The 21,110-nt window shown below is 33.7% G+C and overlaps 2 protein-coding genes across 2 annotated transcripts; both read left to right on the plus strand.

Annotated features, from left to right (window-relative positions):
* Positions 1-3,096: 3,096 nt before the first annotated feature.
* LOC132724096 (uncharacterized) lies at positions 3,097-6,634 on the plus strand. Its single transcript, XM_060708907.1, has 4 exons — positions 3,097-3,313; positions 4,959-5,036; positions 5,609-5,718; positions 6,096-6,634. The coding sequence occupies exons 1-4, from the start codon at positions 3,223-3,225 to the stop codon at positions 6,309-6,311; spliced, it is 495 nt and encodes a 164-aa protein (XP_060564890.1). The 5' UTR covers positions 3,097-3,222; the 3' UTR covers positions 6,312-6,634.
* A 3,455-nt stretch (positions 6,635-10,089) lies between these two features.
* On the plus strand, positions 10,090-17,333 carry LOC132724093 (uncharacterized). The gene is made up of 4 exons (XM_060708904.1): positions 10,090-10,386; positions 13,297-13,374; positions 14,910-15,022; positions 16,907-17,333. The coding sequence occupies exons 1-4, from the start codon at positions 10,299-10,301 to the stop codon at positions 17,120-17,122; spliced, it is 495 nt and encodes a 164-aa protein (XP_060564887.1). The 5' UTR covers positions 10,090-10,298; the 3' UTR covers positions 17,123-17,333.
* Positions 17,334-21,110: the final 3,777 nt, after the last annotated feature.

A 21,110-nucleotide genomic window follows, 5' to 3' on the forward strand; every position in this document is an offset into this window, starting at 1 on the left:
CCCCTTTCATGTTTTTTGCAAGCGTGGACAAAATCCCCTTCACTACCCCGACAAAATCCTTGTTCATAGGTTTCTAATGTACTTATTAATGCTCATAAAATTATTGATGAATAATGCACTTTTGTTATTTTTTCATTTATAATTATGTATCACTAGTTAACATTTAAATCTTAGTTGGAAGTTTTCATTAAAATTATTGTAATTATCACTTGCATACATCATATTTGATTAGGCAATTTCTTTAATTGTTTTTAAATTGATTTAGTATGAATTAACATTTTTTTATTAGCCCAATTAATTGTTTCATTGATTGTATATTAGTTGATAATTCTAATTGAAATAATATATCATTGTTACAATTTCTATTGATGAAAAGAGTGATTAATATTAATCCCAATCCCACCCCAAGATCACTGGCAAATACCTTTGAATTGATATGACATGCTTTTAACAAAGCAATTTTAATGTGATCAAAATGGTGTCTCTAACCATTGATGTGCTTTCTGCTGAATATATTTTCTACTTATTTATACATTTAGGATATTTCCACACAGCATAATGCAGTATGTCGCTCTCATACACTTTATAATTTATAAACCTTTATAAACACTTTTAAAGGAAAATTCATTCGAGGGGGATTTTGTCCAGGTAGCAATTTTTTATGAGGGGATTTGTACTTCAAAATTTCCCACACATGAAGGGGATTATGTCCACCCATGGAGGGATTATAGTCCAGAATATACAAACAATACATGAAGGGGAGTTATTGTCCGAAGGGGATATATGTCCGTACAAATAAACGATTTTTGACTAATACTTGTATTAATGCTTCAGACTTGCGGTGTCTCCAGATATTGGTAGTAATTGTCGAAATAAATTGATTATACACATGGTAAGGATTTCTCTAATAATAAGTTAAGGGCTTTATATTTTTTATCACATGATAAGACACTGGTTTAATCTAGTTCTCATTTCTATTCCTATTTAAAGTAACAGAAGTATTTGGTTTTAAGAGGGCTGTATCATTTGATTATGACAGAATTTTAAAGTGTTTTTTATTTGACAGCTTGTTTTTAGATAAATTTTAGATAAAGTTTATGTATGGATTAGCAACTGTGTACTATTAATTTTTTTTTTATATGCTAACTTATGGAAAATATTGGGATGTTCTGGTTTTGTGCAGTTCATGGTGTGGGTGGAGCACGACACGTGGTTAACATAAGGTTTAACACTTCTGTGTTCCAACAAAATGCTGATTACTGAATTGTGTATATGCGTGTATAGCGTTCATCTAATTGTATAATGCAGTGGAGTTTTCCATTCTAATAAGACCACCTTGAATGTTTCAAAATCAATTGCCAAATCTCGGCAATATAGTAGATATAGAGTTTTTAAGTTTATGGGAGCTGTAAGTGGCTCGCTGATAGGGACCATTTCCGCTGTTGGGGCCATCATTTTGCTTGTGGTCTCTTTTTTTTATTTCATTTTTGGTGTGAAACTATTACTGTTAACTGTTAAGTATATGTAAATATATGTAAACATATAGTCTCAGATAATTTTCTTTTTAGGAATGACCATATTCGTAAATTGTGTAATTTTATATTTCATTTTAAAATTGTTAACTTTTATGCGATGAGTACTGGAAATGAGATATAAATTATATATTTATTATGGTGGCTGATTAGGAACGCTTTTGTGCGTCGTGTTGACGCTCGCGACAACAGGACAAAGCGCCAAACGGCGCGTTGTCGGACTTTCGTCCTGTCGCTAACGATGTACGCCAAACGGCGCGTTGTCGTGCGGCGTGTTGTCGCGATGTCACATTGCCGCTCGGTTCAAATCAAAGGATTGGCTCATAAGTCAAGCGTCAGGGCGACATCGACAACGCAACGCGCAATGTACCAAATCAGCCACTATATTTTATAGTTAAATTGTTTACTTTTAATTTTTGTGAATAGAAGTGAATATATTGGTATGAAAGAAAAAATATCTGCATGACTCGAGCATGTGTAATATATACGTGTATTAGGCCATTCATTCTGAAGTAAGGCACTTGTATACAAAATGTATAGCTACATTTGTAAGTAAAATAATTCACATAGTAACTCCATTAATATCATTGGGGAGAGGACAGACGAAGAATTGTGTTATTACATTAAGTGTACTTATTAAGAATCCTTTGTTTAGTACACGAATAATGCAACGATTTTAATGTTGAAATGACCTTTAACATACCACCCGTTCTGTCTCGCCTTATAGATAGCGGGATAATGAGATAAGTTTGTTTGTCGTTTTTTTCTGTCTTTCTTTTTCTGAATCATTCATGTATGATCTTGAGAGGTTTTGTTCATTTTTTTATTTTATTTAGAAACATATGAGCGGCGTCACGACAAAACCAACATAATGGGTTTGCGACCAGCATGGATCCAGACCAGCCTGCGCATCCGCGCAGTCTGATCATGATCCATGCTGTTCGCTATCAGTTTCTCTACTTGTAATAGAGTTGGTAAGCGAACAGCATGGATCCTGATCAGACTAATCGGATGCGCAGGATGGTCTGGATCCATGCTGGTCGCAAACGCACTATGTTGGTTTTGTCATGACACGGCTCAAATTATAATTTGGTATTGTAATGTAATACGTACGCATTTCTCGTATCGTATAACGTCTTTGTAGTTTTAAAGGGTAAAAGTTACCGCCGCCTTAAGATGTTTAAAATAAAAACGTATCACTTAAAACAGATAATTAATGACTCATAATTAAACCCATATAAGATATAGTCGTGACAGTGTACACCCTTGATTTAATGTTTTATATTTATATGTTCTTATAAATACTTATAAATACGCGTTTTAACTATAAGCGTTATAAACTAAATATTTTACACATAAAAAGGCCCCAATTGCATTAAACTGAAACCTGGTTTTACCCAAAAAGTTTCAACCTAAAATAACAAAGAATTTTACCATTTATAAAATATTTACAATTATGGTACGGATTTATGTATGGAGTTCAAAAGAAAAGTTGAATTTATCGATTGCCGATGATCGAACATTTAGCGTAATATATCTAACATATACATGTATATATATGCATTTAGGTTTAAAAAAGATTTCGCTGCATTTGGCATTAAGATCCGGGTACCAGTCCAGTGCACACAGTTGTATTTTATTTATAGATAAATCGCATGTCTAAACAAACTAGATCTGACATTTTTACAAAATGGCCGACTCTGGACAGACAGTGACAAATTCTGGAAAGAAGGTTCTAATTGCAATTGACGGAAGCAAACATTCGCACTTTGCATTTGAATGTAAGTTTAAATTTGTTTTACAAGTTTAATTTATTGCTTTTTTTATTTTATTATTAAGTAGCATTATAAACCTTATTATTATTTATTTGGACAAATGGAAGCGACAAGATTTAACTAGAGCTATGTTTATATCGAAACAGAAATATTGTATCATCATTATGGAATTTTAGTTACCAACTTTAACCTAAATAACGACTTAATTTTCTGGTTTACTTCTTAAAACTGCATTTATTCTAAAGTTTTGAACTCCTTTCATATAAAACGTGTTATTGAATAAATGTATTTATCGTTTTAGTTTCGCTGATAAATATTACCATGTAATGTCAAACTAAAACTACGTTGCCTTAACATTACATTTGAAGTTTGGTTTTTGTAATAGCAAGAATAATCAACAATACATTGATCGTTCTGATATAAATGAGCCGCGTCACGACAAAACCAACATAATGGGTTTGCGACCAGCATGGATCCAGACCAGCCTGCGCATCCGCGCAGTCTGATCAGGATCCATGCTGTTCGCTTACAAACCCTATAACAAGTAGAGAAACTGATAGCGAACAGCATGGATCCTGATCAGACTGCGCGGATGCGCAAACCCATTATGTTGGTTTTGTCGTGACGTGACTCAAATAATGAATTTTATTTTCACAAACAGTACAACCTTGAATTTATTGACTAAACATGAATTACATGTATGTTAAAAAAACAAGTGGGCGAAAAGGAACAGAACAGAATAGAAAATTATCTAGGTCTTGTACGATAAATACAAAATTAATGAACAACATCTGTCGAAAATATAATCTGCGTCTTTTTATAGAAGACCTATATCTATGCACAAGTCAATTTAAACTCGACTCTCACGTGCGGAGTTTCACTTTTGTAATTCCAAAGCCCTGGAAAAGGTACTGCCCTGTGGAAACAGTAAGGTGTTAAAGTCCCGATATAATTTTTCTGCATTGTGATACAGTTTTATCAACAAAACAAAAACACCTCATCTATCCGGCAGTTCGATGACAGAGGGATGGTAAAATCTTGGTTCATTTTCTCGGCTATCGCCCGAGCACCGTCCCGGTATGGGGTGGGGTGATGTTTCAAGAGATTGGTGCATTACTGGCATATAAATTAAACGAAACAATGCTTAGCGATGACATTGTAGAAAAGAATTTTGTAAATAACCTGCTTTAAGTATTTTTCTTGTGTAAGGAAATTTATCATGTATTTGATAATGGTATGTGACATCTTAAGACAGAAAAAATATATACAATACAAACTTAATGGAGTTTTCCTTCAAACAAAGAAGATGAAAAGAAAGGTTAAACATCTATAAATCAATTTTCTTTTGATATTTAACTGAAATGCCAGATAACAAAGGCATAAATAATGTTTTATCAGAAGGAAAAACACTTTAAGTAGATTTTCGAAAAGTTCGAACACTTAGGAAATTTGTTTTAACTCCACAAAGTACGAAGGTTTTGTACGACTATGACAATCGCTTCGAATATGTTAATCTGTACGAATAATATATAAGATATTTCATTACAAAAAATGAAGTATTTCACATTTTTCATCTTTCCAACCAATGATGATAATTACCCTACTATTTTTGGTCAACTGTTAGCCACCTTGTGAAGTTTATATATTTCAGGGTATGCTGAAACTGTTTATAAGCCTAGCGATGAAGTCATCATCGGATTTTGCTCCGAAATCGGCACACACCTGTCAGGTACTCTTATTTCTAACTTCTCCAAGCGAAATATGTATATATATTTGCGTGTTAAAATGTTTTACTCAGTGCAAACAATAATGACCATAAGATTTGTACGGGTTCTTCAATGGTATATCACTTAAATGTTTAATAGCGTCACATAATTATAATCTTTTGAACTAGGTTTACTTTACTAAGCCATAGAAATTCACATACCGCATGAATAAAATGTTCGTATTGCATTCTGTTTTTGTACGTGTTTAAGCACCTCCCAACTTATATATACTTGCATATATTGAGTAGAGTCGATGACTTCTAATCCAGTTACCTCTCTGGCATGGGTTCAATCCCCGGGAGATGCTTTGGTAGTTTTGCACGGAGGAAGGTAGTCTGGTACTGGTGTAACTCTCCAGGAACGATGGTTAGCAAACAAACAAACAGAAAGCATATATTGATATGACTTTTGTTACTCTGTCAGGGATCGAATCTGCTACATTATTCATGGCAATCTCACTCTTAAACACAATAGAACACCGCTTTATATAGCATGAAATGAGACAAATAAACAACACATGTGTTTATCATTCCAGCAACTGCGGTGCAGGCAAGTCCGGCAACCTTACATGCTTTGGTAGAAAAACATGAAGGGAAGGCGAAGGAAATATTTGATTCATTCGACAAAATAGCAAACAAATATAACGTATGATCATTAGTAAATCTCTTGTTTCATACACGTAATTTATAACATATAAACGAGTGCTATTATTATCAATATTATACCTCACGTGATTTATTTGTTTGGTAAAATAAAACAAATATCGCATCCAACTGAGGTTGATAAAAAGAAACTTCACCTCTGAGAAGAGGTTTGTACCTCGGTTGATATCACTTGCTAACATTCAGTTCACAAACCCTCGGTGGGATTTGATGAGAAGGCAAACGATTAAGAGTCTTGATCCTTATTTCTTTAAAAGAAAATTCAAAGTTGTTTTATGTATAAAAAGCATAAAGAGAATATAAAACACGTTTCAAGCTTAAAATTTCAATATTTTTAAAACTAAATTTTTATTTTTACAGATACAGCACAAACTTGAACGCTTACATGACCCTCCTGGAGAGAACATCGTGAAATTCGCGCACGAAAATAACGTGGATTTGATCATTGCCGGAAGTCGAGGTCACGGAACACTAAGACGCACCATTATGGGTAGCGTGAGTGACTATATCGTGCATCATTCTCATGTACCCGTTCTTATTTGTAAGCACAAGGACGAGCATCATAAGATCAAATGATCAATTTGAAGATCAAGTGACAGTTCCAACTGATGGCATATATATATACACAAAAACGATTATAGCATTGTACAAATATTATTCAACGCTGTAACTTATATCTAACTAGATCTCGTCGCCTACATATTTTTATGTGAATAACTCGGATGTAGACCAAAAAAATGGAATTCTAAATCAATATCATTCTTGTTGCACAATTTACAAATTGTTCGGTTTCGGGAATTCTGTGTGCTTCTCTTTCCTACGTAGTTATCATAATACAGTTAGTTTGTAGTTTGATTGTAAATATATAATTATAATTATACAATATATTCTTGTTTTATGTGATTATTTCATCTTTTAAACTATCCATCTATGTTCCCCCAAGTTCTGGGATTATATTATTCAAAGAATCTCAGTCCGATGATTATTTGTACAGATGCTCGTATCATATCATATCATATCATTGAAAGTATAACTTGTGAGTTTGATATATTCAAATATAGAATGAAGTGAAATAAGAAGTGTATAAGAATACTGAAAAGAAGAATATGTCTTTACATGAATTTTGAACATAAATTGACCTATGTTTGATTATAGACCCCTCCCACTACCCGCTCCATCCCCCCCCCACCACCACTCACAAATGTAGCAAATAGTTTTTGTGTGTTTCTTTTAGAGGGAGGATAAATCTCATATTCAAACATGCATGAACGTACATGCTCTGCTTTTTCAAAGAAAGTTTATGCACATTTATAAATACCTTTGTTCATAGCATGACGAATGCTTCGATAAATATTTGTTTATGCTTCAGACTGAATTGCTGCATGCAATGCTTGAAATTATTCAGTGTCTTTTTTAATCAAATACAGATATCAATATCTTTTCGACAGTTAAATCTTATCTATTGCCAGTCTTGCGTTGAAATATAAGAGATTCTATGAATAATTACATGATGAGAAGTTTATACCACTGTTTAAGACGAAGAATTCTGTGGTGGTAATGGTGTTAATAGTTTACCCTCTGGCTCACCAGAGCACAGTTCAGCCCAGCATCGTTTTTTGTCAGGCTTTCGTGTAGTTTACCATGCAGTACTAGTAACTTCAATTTCGCAAGGAACTGATAACTTCTGTACATGCCAGAGCAGATGGACAGTGCGAATGACCGTAGAAAGGATTTCATGATCAATCGCAACGAAAATGACATAAATGACATAACCACAAGTGAATCAACCCCGGGTCTTGATTCACAGACCAACTCTTTATCGAGCTTACAGAACAGTTATGAAGAAATCGTTTTGGTTGAACTCCTCGCAGTACTCAAAGGCACCGGTCATCCTCTTTTAAGCAGTCAGAACTGGTGTCATATAAGAAAACAATCCTGATCTCTGATGCCTCCCACCCCGAAGCCTCCCGGGGTTAGAGAAACGTGACACATCTTAGTTACCACCCACTGAAATAATGTATAAAGTGATTAGAAGCACCTAAAACATATTAGTCGAAGTGATCAAATTCCAGCCAGATTTTGTTTCCATTATCTAGAGAAGAATGTCATATATATAATATCTATAATCTTATTATCTCCACATCCCCTTTTTGAAAGCTATCAACTGATACAAATCAATATATACCACTTTGCTATCTATCTATACGTAATGTAGTGTATATCTTTATTTGTCAGCGAACATGAGTCAATGTCATCACAACAGAAAATCAGGAAGAACACAATTACACCTTCTAACATTAGTCATGTTCAATGAAATTATTTACCAAACGTGAACAGCTGTTTCATTTACAAGAAAAACAATCTGGGCTGTAGTTTGAAATCATTGAAATTCAGTAAATAAATAAATGAGCCGCGTCACGACAAAACCAACGTAATGCGTTTGCGACAAGCATGGATCCAGACCAGCCTGCGCATCCGCGCAGTCTGATCAGGATCCATGCTGTTCGCTTACAAACCCTATTACAAGCAGAGAAACTGATAGCGAACAGCATGGGTCCTGATCAGACTGCGCGGATGCGCAGTGTGATTTTGATCCATGCTGGTCGCAAACGCATTACGTTGGTTTTGTCGTGACGCGGCTTTAATGTAGATAAAACCAGCGTGAAATGAGAGAAAGGTCATATTTAAAGAAATGCTGCATCTAGTAATAACATATATTTCTGATTATATAGATGTAACACAACAAGGGTAACACATATAAAGTTATAATATTAGTTTCCTTTTTGTCTCCGCTCTGACGGGTCATAGCGGTGATTTTGTTTTGGACTACGGGGTATGTTCAATTCGCAATTAGGGGTCATTTAGAGGCGAGTGGAATTTTATCACACGAAAGTCCGGAAAGGCCGGTGACTTTATCGGACCTTCAATAATCCATAACAAAGTCCCCACTTTTCCCCCGAGTTTTCAGGCCGGGGTTATAATTTACTTACTTATACATACGATCACATGAGACATATATATAGTCCGACCCTTGCTTTTTTCACATATCTTAACTATTTTACTTGACCTCTTAAAAAGCACAATAATATGCTACAGTAACTGAAACAGAATACCAAAACTAACACGAAAATGATACATGTAGTATTTTGGGTGACGATTTATTATCATTTAAAATATAAAATATTAGAAACATACTAAGATTTTCATCAAGATAAACATGAACAGTTGTTACCCAGGGTAGTGATATTTTGTAATTAAAACAAAGGTAAAATAAAAAAGTTATAGACTGGTAATGTGGCTGAAGCACTTGTGATTAATAAGGTTGAGGCAGCTTAGTATGTGATCAAGCTTGGTAACGGGGTAACGGTATGGTGGAAGTTCCAATGGCCATTTAAGCGGCTGAGCACACACAGAAAATTAATTTTGCATTTAGTCGTGCATAAAATTTAAAATAAAAGATTGTGTTATTTACCAGTAACTAGTAATTCTTATTTAACTCGTTCAATACAATCAATGGCGCGCGAGTTTTGCTTTAACAACTGAGATTTATATAAACCATATTATACATGAAATAATGTACTTCAAACAAAAAGTTATCATATAATCGTGGATACATATGTAGCCAAATAAACGCTAGACTTCAAACTTTGTACCGTTTTATCAAATTTTGTTTCAAATCATATCAGTTTATGAGAAATATGTACATTTTTTCTTCTCTCCAATTCTAAATTCCAATTCTTATGTATATTATTTAAATTTAATTTTTTCCGGACCAAACATCAAAACCTCGTCTTACCAAACATTATATATGCAGTGCATCAATATATACATGTATATGATTGTAATATCTCAATAATACTAAATATTTTATCACAAACTGTGATGCCTTTTACAATATTTTAATCACTTTTTTATACATTCAATTACATTTAACTAAATGGAAGAAATGTAAATTTTGTAAGTAAAGTTTTCTGATTATGCTTAAACGTTATTTATGATATAATCTTTTACTGCTAATTCCAACCATTTTTTTCCAACTTTCAAGCAAACTTTTTTTCAAAGTGGTTGCATAAAAGTTTGGATGCTGAAGATGGAAAAGTGCCTCCGTGTAATATATTATATGTTTTTTGACAAACAGAAAAACAAACAGACATACAAAAAATATAAGCCCTTCCAATCAATCGATCTGGACTATTTTAGAATGTAATGTTTATTTCTGTTGCAACATCTGTCAGTCATGGCGGTCATAAAACAAAGAAAGGAATTTAATTACGGAAGTGCAAAAACAAACGAGTAAACAGATAAACGAATTTACGTGAATGAAACATTTTCTTCTTGCTTTTATCTTTAGTTTTTTATTCTTCCTTCTAAACAGTAATTGAAGTTAACTCTCGAGTTACGCCGCGTTAATTAATGTAGAAATAGTCTCGAGCGAGAACGCACGCGCAGTGAAATACCGTTCAATATAAACATCTTATATTGGCTGATACGTTAGATAGCTGTGCGTTTAGTGTGTTGTTATTTCTACATATTTACGAGAATATTTAAATCCTATACACAATAATGGCTGAAGCAGGAAATACATCGGAAGGGAAACGGAATATTATGATTGCTATGGATGGTAGTAAACACGCAGTTTTTGCCTTTGAATGTAAGTTGATATTATATTCTATATACTGCACGCATACAAGTTACATGCATTTTGTATGCATATGATGCTGTGTGTTAGTCTATATAGCTAGTATTAATGTATATTCAATTGATTAATAATGTACATTTATTACGTACTGAATAAATTCAAGCTAATTTGATGCCTAGATTGCTAGTGCTATCACTCGGAGAAGCGGTTTTTTATCATTTTTAGCGTGAGATGATATACATTATTAGAGAATCAATATACAACTCTATGGAACGCCAAAACTAACATTTTTTCATGCTCGGTTAATTAGAATTCGGTTAAGTAGAAACAGGTTTAATGTGTATATTTTTAAGTCAAGTTTTCATTGTGTTGAGTAAAATTAGACTGAGGTTGAGTATTTGATCAAACTGACATTAGATTGACTCAAATTGACATAAAGTTTAGTCTGGTTGGATGTTTTTGTTTGGTCAGTTAGATATTAAGTTGAGTCAATATGACATTATTTTTAAGTTAGCAGCATTTTCAACCACTGTGGCATTATGCTGGGCCAAAATAGTATTATGTTAATTAATATTGCAATAAGTTGAGTCAAATAAGCATAATGACATATGTTCGTATCTATTTAGCATAAAGTTGATTCAAAGTCTCAAATATATCAAACATTCATTTGAACACAGCATAACTGGCAACTGAATATAAAGTTTTCAGCTTAACAACTTTGCAAACATTCACAAAATTTGTGTCACTTGACCCAACATATAAATGTTAAAACGACAAAACTTAATGTCAACTTGACCTAATATACCAATTATGCAAAGTTCAGCCAGCTTAATACATGTACCAAACTGACACAACATGGTGAGTGAAAACAGACTCTTTCTTATGCTAATTTGACCAAATCTGATATCAATCTGTCCAAAATAAACATAAAGCAAACGTGAACCATCATGATGCCTAGTTGACTCAACATTATGATTATGCTAATCTGACGCATTATAATGCCAACTTAAAACAATAAAATGCCATTTCGACTCAACCTAACGTGAACTCAACCTTACTATAAGATAACCGAACATAAGGATATTTTGATTCAGCCTAGCTAACTCAACAGAATGCCATTTTGACTCAACCGAATTTCTTCTTGGCTAAACAAAATGCCAGATTTACTCCATCTAATGCCAGTTTGTCTTAACAACATAATTCATCTAGATGTCATAAATACAGCACTGAACCCAATGCAGATGTTAACTTTACCCAACATAACACCAATCTAAATGAAGTTCGACATCTAACCAAACATCTCTGAACAAAAGGTAATATTGGCGTTCCATAGTATTCAGTGTTAAGTGTTGAGAAAAGTCAATACCGCGTATTCCTTTCTTTACAATGTAACAAATGTTTCTGCCTGTCGTCTATTCATTTGTTGTGACATTTACTGTCTTGTAAAATTAAACCTTCGGTCACCATATATTATACTGACAATCACGATGTTAAAGGCTGTAAAAGTGTTCAGTTTAAAGTGGTCTTCTCGTGTTCCTCTTTCGGGAGCGGGGATTTCAAAATATATAGATATGGAAATAAATCATTAGTATTTAGTGATACAAGGGGACGAACAATATAATGATCGATGTCAGATTCAACGATTATTCCACTTAACCGGCACTTTCGTATTGTGCTAGAGCAAATAATTTTTATTTATTTAGTCGTCCTTTCAAACTTTAATTTGTACCAGGGTTATATGAATATTTTGAGAGCAAGGTTATATGAGCATACTGGGACAATTGTTATATGAATATACTGAGTCAGAGACCAATTTCAATTACATTTATTTAAATAAAAGTGAAAAAATTACATATTTGCATTAGTTAATTACTTTTTTATTAGTAAATTACCTGGCGTTATAATATATATCGTTAATAAGTGTTTGCGTGTAAAACAGTTCTAGACAGGTGAAATGAGTAATATATTGTACAAGATGAGTAATAATGGGAGATAATGATATTCAATACATGTGATGATACCACTTACTTGCCCTTGGATTTGTTTACTTGACAAGAACGGCACGAATATTTATGCTATTAATAACAATTTCAAATAAATATTTGAGATCTTGACACTAAATTATAATTATAAATTCCTTGTCATTTCATACAGACATTAAGCGCTTGTACTAAACCTCCACACAGGCTCGCTTTAAATAGAACGTTTTCCTAAAATTCTTTGAAATAATAAGACCCTTCTGAAGCTAACATTCCTATCTCTTAAAGCTTTCCATCACTCAAAATATTTCAATGCCACCGAGTGAATACTCGGAACAATATATTTAACACTCTTACAGTTCTTACAGTAGCTTAGCACACCGGAAGGCTTTCATAAATTGCTAACTTTAGCTTGATTCAAGGCTTTAAAAATTGTATCCTTTTCTCAATCTGATTTAATAGATAGAATATATCTACATGTGAGAAATAAGAAGATCTGAACTTTAGTCCATTGATCCATTTCTTACATGTTCCATTTCTTACATGTACAGCTAAACTAAGTGCAGCCAGATGTGTTTATTTTTCTTTAGGTTTTAGAAATAAAACGATTCCTATTTGACGTGTATTACGGTGAGAACTTATTAACGACGGGCATCCGTGGTCGAGAGGTTAAGGTCGTTGACTTCAAACTACTTTCCCCTCGCCGCTGTGGGTTCGAATCCCGACAGGAACTTTGGATTCTTTCATGTGAGGAAGCTATCCAGCTAGCTTACGGAACGTCGGTGGTTCTACTCAGGTGCGTGCCTGAATTATGCACGGAAGGGCACCTGAGGTCTTCCTCCACCAGTATAGCTGGCACGATATGACCTATACTGTGTCGATGTGACGTAAAACCCAATATAAATAAATAAATATTTACGAGTAATTCTATTTTTTTCTTCAGGTTTTGTGGAGAATATATACCGTGAGGGGGACAATGTGATAATGGCTCATTGTGCTGAACATTCGATTAATCTGCCAGGTATATTCTAATGCATCATCATAAAATGACAGTAAAATTATTTACACAAACAACATCTGTGCCAGAGACCGCATCCAATTAACACAAATATGACATAAAAAGAGGCTAAAGAATATATTATTACCGGTATATCATTATTAATTTGGCAGAATAAATGTCTGTTTTTGAGATTAGAATGGCACCAACGTGCCTTATTTGAAAGAACGATTTTTTGTAGAGTTCGATGAAACTAAATTATCGCTAAACCTACTTAAGAAAGAACACGAAAAAGAAACAGTATGTGATACAGTCCTTCAGCAATTGATCAACGTGTTTTAAATATTATAAGAGAATGAAGTAATTGTGAGTGATTTACATATAATACATAATACTTAGCCTTTTATAAATAACCTTAAACCCTTTAAACCTCAAAATAACTTGTTTAAAAATCACAGACAACATACCAATGGTAACAAAATTTCCATCATTTTAGATGGTATACCTAAAAATAATCGTATCTCTTATTGTAGAGAAATAACAAAAGGTTCATGGTAAATAAAAATAGAAACCACAGAATGTCGACATAACGGTGGCGAAACAAAAAAGTCATACACTTTTGACATTTGAGCACCATACTTAATGGTCTCAACCTTTGGACTTTAGACCTCTGACTTTTAAGATACATGTATTTTATATTCGGCGATGGCCGTAACAGAACACCGTATACATAGTATTTCGTAATTATAATATGAAGTTTAATTTTATGATGTATGATTGAATTATATGAAGTACGTCCTAACTGCAGGGACAGATTAGTGTACCAGATGCAATTATCATGATAACACTATTAATGTTGATAATCAAAGTGTCGGTTTTATCTGAATTCCGACATTTATTTATTTTTGTTTTGTCTCTTTCCTTGTTTCTCAGGAAGACACTTGTCGATCAGTGTTCCTTGGGCGTGTTCCAGTATTATCATGTTTTTTCCGCATGTGGTTTCTTCTCTACACTCATTTAAAACATTGGTCGAGAAGATTTCGCATTTAACATATAGTTTTCAACAAAATCATAGAGCTCTAACTCACGAATTCGAAGATCACTAGCGAGAAAGAATGTTGTGGGTATAATTACCCATATACATTTTATGTTTGTGCTCGATTGTTTAAGTTTTACTTCCTTAAAATGGCTAAATCTTTTAGTCATAATAGGCTAATTGATTATTATAATAATGATAATGATAAATCTTTACTTCATGAATATAACATATATGTATGTGTTCAAAGTTAATAAAATTAAAACACAACTTATTTTCATATGGCCTTTTGAAATGGCACCAGATAATGTTAGTTTAACTTTCCGTCATTTCAGTAAAACTTTGCTGAATATATAGTGATGTTAATTTGAGGAGGGAGGGATATACACAAGTATACAATAAGAAACGATAAAACAGATTTGATTAAAAAACATTCTTCTCTGTCAAAGAAATAACAGATGTCCATTTGGACTGATGCCGATTCGTATGCCAGGATGTAAAATTGTTGTTATTCCTGTTACAGCTACAATGTTAAAGGCTGACAGCGCAGCTGAATTAGAATCTTTGATGAAACAACACGAAGAGAAGTTATCTAAAACATTTCAATTTATTGACGATTTAGCAAACAAACACAAAGTAAGTGTCCAATCTGATGTTCATTATATTTATTTTGCCCAGCCAAGGGTATATAGTGATTGAACATGCTGTTGGAGTCAAAATAGGTTTACATCCTGCCATTGTTAATTTCAATTTCGCGATAAAAATTTGCTTGATCTAAGAAGTTTTCTGCAGATATCCATCACAAAAAAAGTGGGACAGTCTTTTTATAAAGTTTAGGCAGATTTATATCTTATCCTAAACAATTTTCCTATATCAACTGTTGGTCACTCACCATTATATCAGTCAACATGACAATGAAAAAATGAGCATGTCACTTTATACCAAGTGCAAAATATTATATACACTTTCTCAATAAATAGATAAATGTATGTCTTAACCCTTAGCCTGCTGAATTTCTGTAATGAACTTTTCCACCTTCCTATTTGAGAATTATCCATAATCATTTAAGGGATATCAAGATAAGAACTTGAAGATGGTCAGCCACCAGTATAGAGCCTGGTCAGACTGCACGGATGTGCAGGCTGGCCTGGCTCTATACTGGTGGCAAAGGCAGGTCACTTTTGCTGCCAAAATGTCGGCTCTGTCTTTCAAATGTCACTAATTTTGTGAGCTTTTTTGTGTGTGTATACTGATGTATTACTTTTGTGTAAAAAGGTGCTTTGTCATTTTTAGACTTAAACGTATTGTACAATAAATATTTATTCTAATATTTTCAAATAGTCGTATATAGGTCAACAGATACCTGTAAAGAAAGTTATTGTTTAAATGATCAATTCACTGAAAATTGATTTATTTTCACATGCCCTTGTTATTTTGAAAAAGTGGATGTAGTAAATTAACATTGTGTCTATAAGCACGAGTGTCCTTGTTTATATAGTTCATATATGTTGCCATATTTTTAATTTGTTGTTGACGTATCAGTACGCCGGCCGGGAAGTGATTACTAGTGATATATCACCAGTCTATTGATTTCATTAAAATGAAATCTTTGAACTTGGTCATTATGTATGATACATGTGTATATATAGTAGATGTTCAAGTTTACCCTTGAACACAATCATATATTACAAAATTATAATGAGCCGTGTCACGACAAAACCAACATAATGGGTTTGCGACCAGCATGGATCCAGACCAGCCTGCGCATCCGCGCAGTCTGATCAGGGTCCATGCTGTTCGCTTACAAACCATATAACAAGTATAGAGAAACTGATAGCGAACAGCATGGATCCTGATCAGACTGCGCGGATGCGCAGGCTGGTCTGGATCCATGCTGGTCGCAAACCCATTATGTTGGTTTTGTCATGACACGGCTCAATTATTATTATATCGATACATTGTACTTGGACGCTAAACCCATTAGCGATGTGTCATTTCTATCGCAATGTATAGGCATAAATATAAACATTTTGTCGGAATAGTCTCTTCCAGTCAAACTTTATTTGTATTTTTCTAATTGTGTATTTTTGCAATATATGAATTAGTACACCATAATTTGCATTGTAATTCCCTTGAAATGTCAATGTCTGGTAAATCGTCGGAAGGATAATAAAATCTGAATGAGATACTTTGTTCTTCATTGCGGAAACAAGTTTTATTGCAAATATGTATTGTAATCTGGTAAATAATTTCTGACTTTCTAATTTGGATAAAGGAATGTACAAACTTTGTTTCGGAAGCCGTATTTCCTATTAGGATTAAATTAATTTGGTCTTTTACTTTAAAAATGCCAGTTTTTTCCATGTAGTTTGTATAGATTAAAACGTTACATATCTTCGCGGTGTACTGTATACTTGATCTTTATTTTTCATTTCAAAAATTTTCAGTTTTTCTTTCAAATATCAAATTTGAACATAATAATCTTTAATTTTCATGACAAAATTTATCTTTATTTTTCAGATTAAACATACTTTAGAATGTTTGAATGGATCGCCAGGCGAGTCATTAGTAAAAGCAGCGGAACAACAGAACGTTGATTTGATAATTGTCGGAAGTCGTGGTCACGGTACAATACGCCGCACGGTGATGGGATGCACGAGCGACTATGTTGTACATCACTCCCGCGTTCCTGTGATGGTGTGTAAACACGAGGACGAACATCATAAACTCAAATAATACAGCAAAACTTAACATTGACTCTAAATATTTCACCAACACCCTGCGTTATTTATGTAATGAGCGCGCCCTCTATTGACAATTAAAGTTTACTATTAAACATTATGTATTACGTTGACATATGGATTGGTTTAGAGCTGTGTAGTTATATGTATATGTGGTTATTTTATCATATCACAGAGAATAATAAAGATAAATGATTTAAAACATTCGTATTGAGTTCGTCTGCCGTCAGCTTCCTTTAATTTGTTAATCTGGGTCCGAGGTTATATAGAAATTCCCATAGCTCAAACTCATATCTCTGGCATTTGATTGGCCAGAAATTGCCACAGAATGTACACTGACCAATGGAAATCACAAAAAATTGTAACCGTGGGACCTGGTCCCTTATGAAGTAAGAAAATAACAATATCCTCTGTTGGAAATAGATTGTATTATACAAAAAAGTTTCTTTTTTCTATGTTCAAATAGATAATGTATTCACGTAATACCATTATGTTTTCTATACGAACATGAATTATTTACAATCTAACAATAATACAGCCTCTGTTGTGAAGAAACAACAAAGCAATATAATATATAAGAGGTCAGAACCGGCGTCGTTTACTTGTCAGTAATTACAAGTCACATTTATACTTAGATGGTTTCTGGAAAATCAAATTAACCATATATTGTGATCTAGTGAGTCTCTTAACAAATACGATATGATATCAATTTAAAAATGTCCAAGGAACCATCTTTCAGTCACTAGCAATAACAGTTTAAACATATTTTATTCCTTTCAATTTTTTACAATATGTACAATGCAAATATATAGAGAGAAAAATATATAAATACATTTTGAAAGAAAAAGGGTTGGACCACAAGTTCAAATAACATAATGATAGGAGTAAAATTCTCTCGCGCTGATTTCATATTGCTGAAATAGATAAAATAGCATAAAAATACATGGCCAATCACAATAAAGAGAATTTCAGTTTCAGCACCGAAAATCATAACTTAGACACATTGATTCACTCAGAGAAAATCCTGAGGTCTGAATAGAAACTGATCGTGTCAAAAACATAACTTGGGTCCCTTTAATTCAGTTAAAACAAAAGAAGGAAAATAAAGCCGTCATTATATGTACACTATGTATTTTATACAATCTTAAAAAGCGTTGTCCGTGTGAAAATATTTTATCTCAAATAGTGTGCTACATTTAAGACAATAAATGGAAAACGCGGAAGAAAATAAATTTCAGATATTTTACAACTGATACCAAGGATAAGGTATTTCATCCATCCATGTTAAGTTTAAAGATCTGCACACTTCATCAGGTTCCCTAAATGTGAAAAGTTGAGAGTTGACAATAAACTAAGGTGTCCCCTTATGACCAGCGCGGTTTCTCTGAGAACATACAAAGGAAAAGCGCTTGCAATGACGTCACTTCGCAATAAACGGCCGTGTTCGTTCATTCCCATTTATATAATTTTCCATTAACAAGATTAGCCTGACTCAGCCAGCCACTATAGGGTATATATGAGCCGCGTCACGACAAAACCAACATAATGCGTTTGCGACCAGCATGGATCCAGACCAGCCTGCCCTTCCGCGCAGTCTGATCAGGATCCATGCTGTTCGCTATCAGTTTCTCTACTTGTAATAGACTTGGTAAGCGAACAGCATGGATCCTGATCAGACTGCGCGGATGAGCAAGCTGGCCTGGATCCGTGCTGGTCGCACACCCATTATGTTGGTTTTGTCGTGACACGGCTCATATACAATTATATTTGAAGAATTCAGCTTTTTTGTCACTTTCCTTATATAAAATGTTTCATTATATTTACATGTATTTTAATATTTTGTTTTAATAATTTTAAAGTTTTTATTCACTATGCCACTTTCCGAATTCAATATTTATTTGAAGTGTTTGTTTGACTAGATCCGGTTTACAAAGGCACTTTCCAGTTGTAATATTTATTGGAAGTTTTGAATTGGCAAGATTCAAATAAATAGTATGACACTCCGTTTGTAATAATCAATTTACCTTTCAATTTTCCAATTTCTGGCTTACTACGGCAGTTTCGTATTATTATGTTTATATGTTGTTCTGATATAAAAAAAAAGTTCGGCCAACTATCGAACTTCGTATGTAATATTTGTTTGTACTTTTGAATTAACAAGGTTTCGGTTAACTAAGACATTTCTATGTGTAACATTTATATGAAGTTCTGAATTGATATGGTAACTGTAGCTTAATAAAATACTTCCCATGCGTAGTGTATTAGCAATTAAAGTCATTTTTAGACAAATGAGTCGCGTCACGACAAAACCAACATAGTGGGTTTGCGACCAGCATGGATCCAGACCAGCCTGCGCATCCGCTGGTCGCAAAGCCATTGTTTTGGTTTTGTCATGGCGCGGCTCAAATATGTGGCGCCTTCTACAAGTTGCCAAATTTGCCATACTCAATGTTATTCGATTCTGCCATAGGAAATCTGTGACGACTGACTTCTAATGCTCACTTTTTCATTTTGAAATGTATATAGAATATATAAATATAATAAATTTGGGAAAAGCTACTCGTACTTAAGACTTTCTTTGTAACGAAACTGAGTTTTTTCCCCTTAAAAGAAATCGTCTTCATTTTGTTTCACCGATAAAGTTATGTCTACTTTCTTTGATATAACTTGTTTGAGGAAGTATGTTATATTCGTTAATGTCGGTTTATTTCGTATGTCATTAAACAAGTGTTTCCGGCCTAGACGCATTAATCTGCAGGAATCTCTTGACAAAATCAATGCTTCCTTTACATAGTCGCAGCTAACGTGATTGTTCTCTGCAGAACTCTTTCCTGTCTCCTCTAGAGATTGGGGTCAAGTGTTTGGGTTTTAATGGTTTCTTAGTTGATGTAAACGCACTCCTTGCTTTCATTTAGTAATGGCATTGAACACTAAACCGGCTGAAATTCTAATATGAACTATTTAAGTTTCCATGTTTAAAGTATCTCTGATGCCAAGTTGAAAACTTAAAGTAATAAAAAAAATTGTTGGACTGCATGGGTGTGCAGGCTGGCTTGGCTCTATACTGGTGACAAAGTCTGATCATTTTCTGTTCCATCAATGAGAGTTTAGATACGCTATTCATCATTTTGCTTTCGCCGATGACAATGGTATGATACTATGTCATTACGCATCTTCTCAATACTCCTGACTTGATCATTTTAGCTCACCTGAGCACAAAGCTCTTAGAGGTGAGCTTTTGTGATGGCAGTGTGTCCAGCGTTCGTCGTTGTCTACAATATCTCCTTCTAAACCACTTGATAAATTTTGACCACACTTTACAGGAATGATCCTTAGGTGGTCCATTAAAAAACTATATAAATGGTTCCAGTCTGATGCAAAGTAGGTGACGGGAGCTAAATATACTTCTTTAAAAAATATTCTTGCCAATAATTGCAATGCCCAGAGCATACATATTTAACATGTAGTATCACTATAAAATTATGTAAATTATGCCCGTAGGAACAACAATGGCGACACCCTTGGAGTCACTTAGATTGCATAGGCTTATACATAGAAAAATACACTTAAGTCTTCTTTCATAAAAATGCCAAGACCTTAAATATTTAGCTTGTAGCTTTGTCAAGTAAACCTCTGCAAAAATAACCAAACCACTGGTGCAGTTCGGGTGTCACTTAAATTTTATGAATTTTTGTGACCTCAACAAAGTTATATAAGCCACCTTGGGTAACAAATGGCCCCGGCCTAGGGTCACTTATTTTACATACACTTGTATAGTAAAATGCCTCTTTGAAATTGCAATACAAAGAGCTTAGATATTTTACATGTAACATCATAAAACAGATCCCTGGGTCAAAATTGGCATTGCCTCTGGGTCACTTAGTTTATTTTATTTAAACTTGTAAAGGAAAATCCATTTAAGTTTTCTTTTGTGAAACTATAATACCAACCCTTAGATATTTGGTATGTAGCATTTCCTCTGG

Source organism: Ruditapes philippinarum, unplaced genomic scaffold (assembly GCF_026571515.1).
Source record: "Ruditapes philippinarum isolate M1 unplaced genomic scaffold, ASM2657151v2 ctg5696_1_1_1_1, whole genome shotgun sequence".
NCBI lineage: Eukaryota > Metazoa > Mollusca > Bivalvia > Venerida > Veneridae > Ruditapes > Ruditapes philippinarum.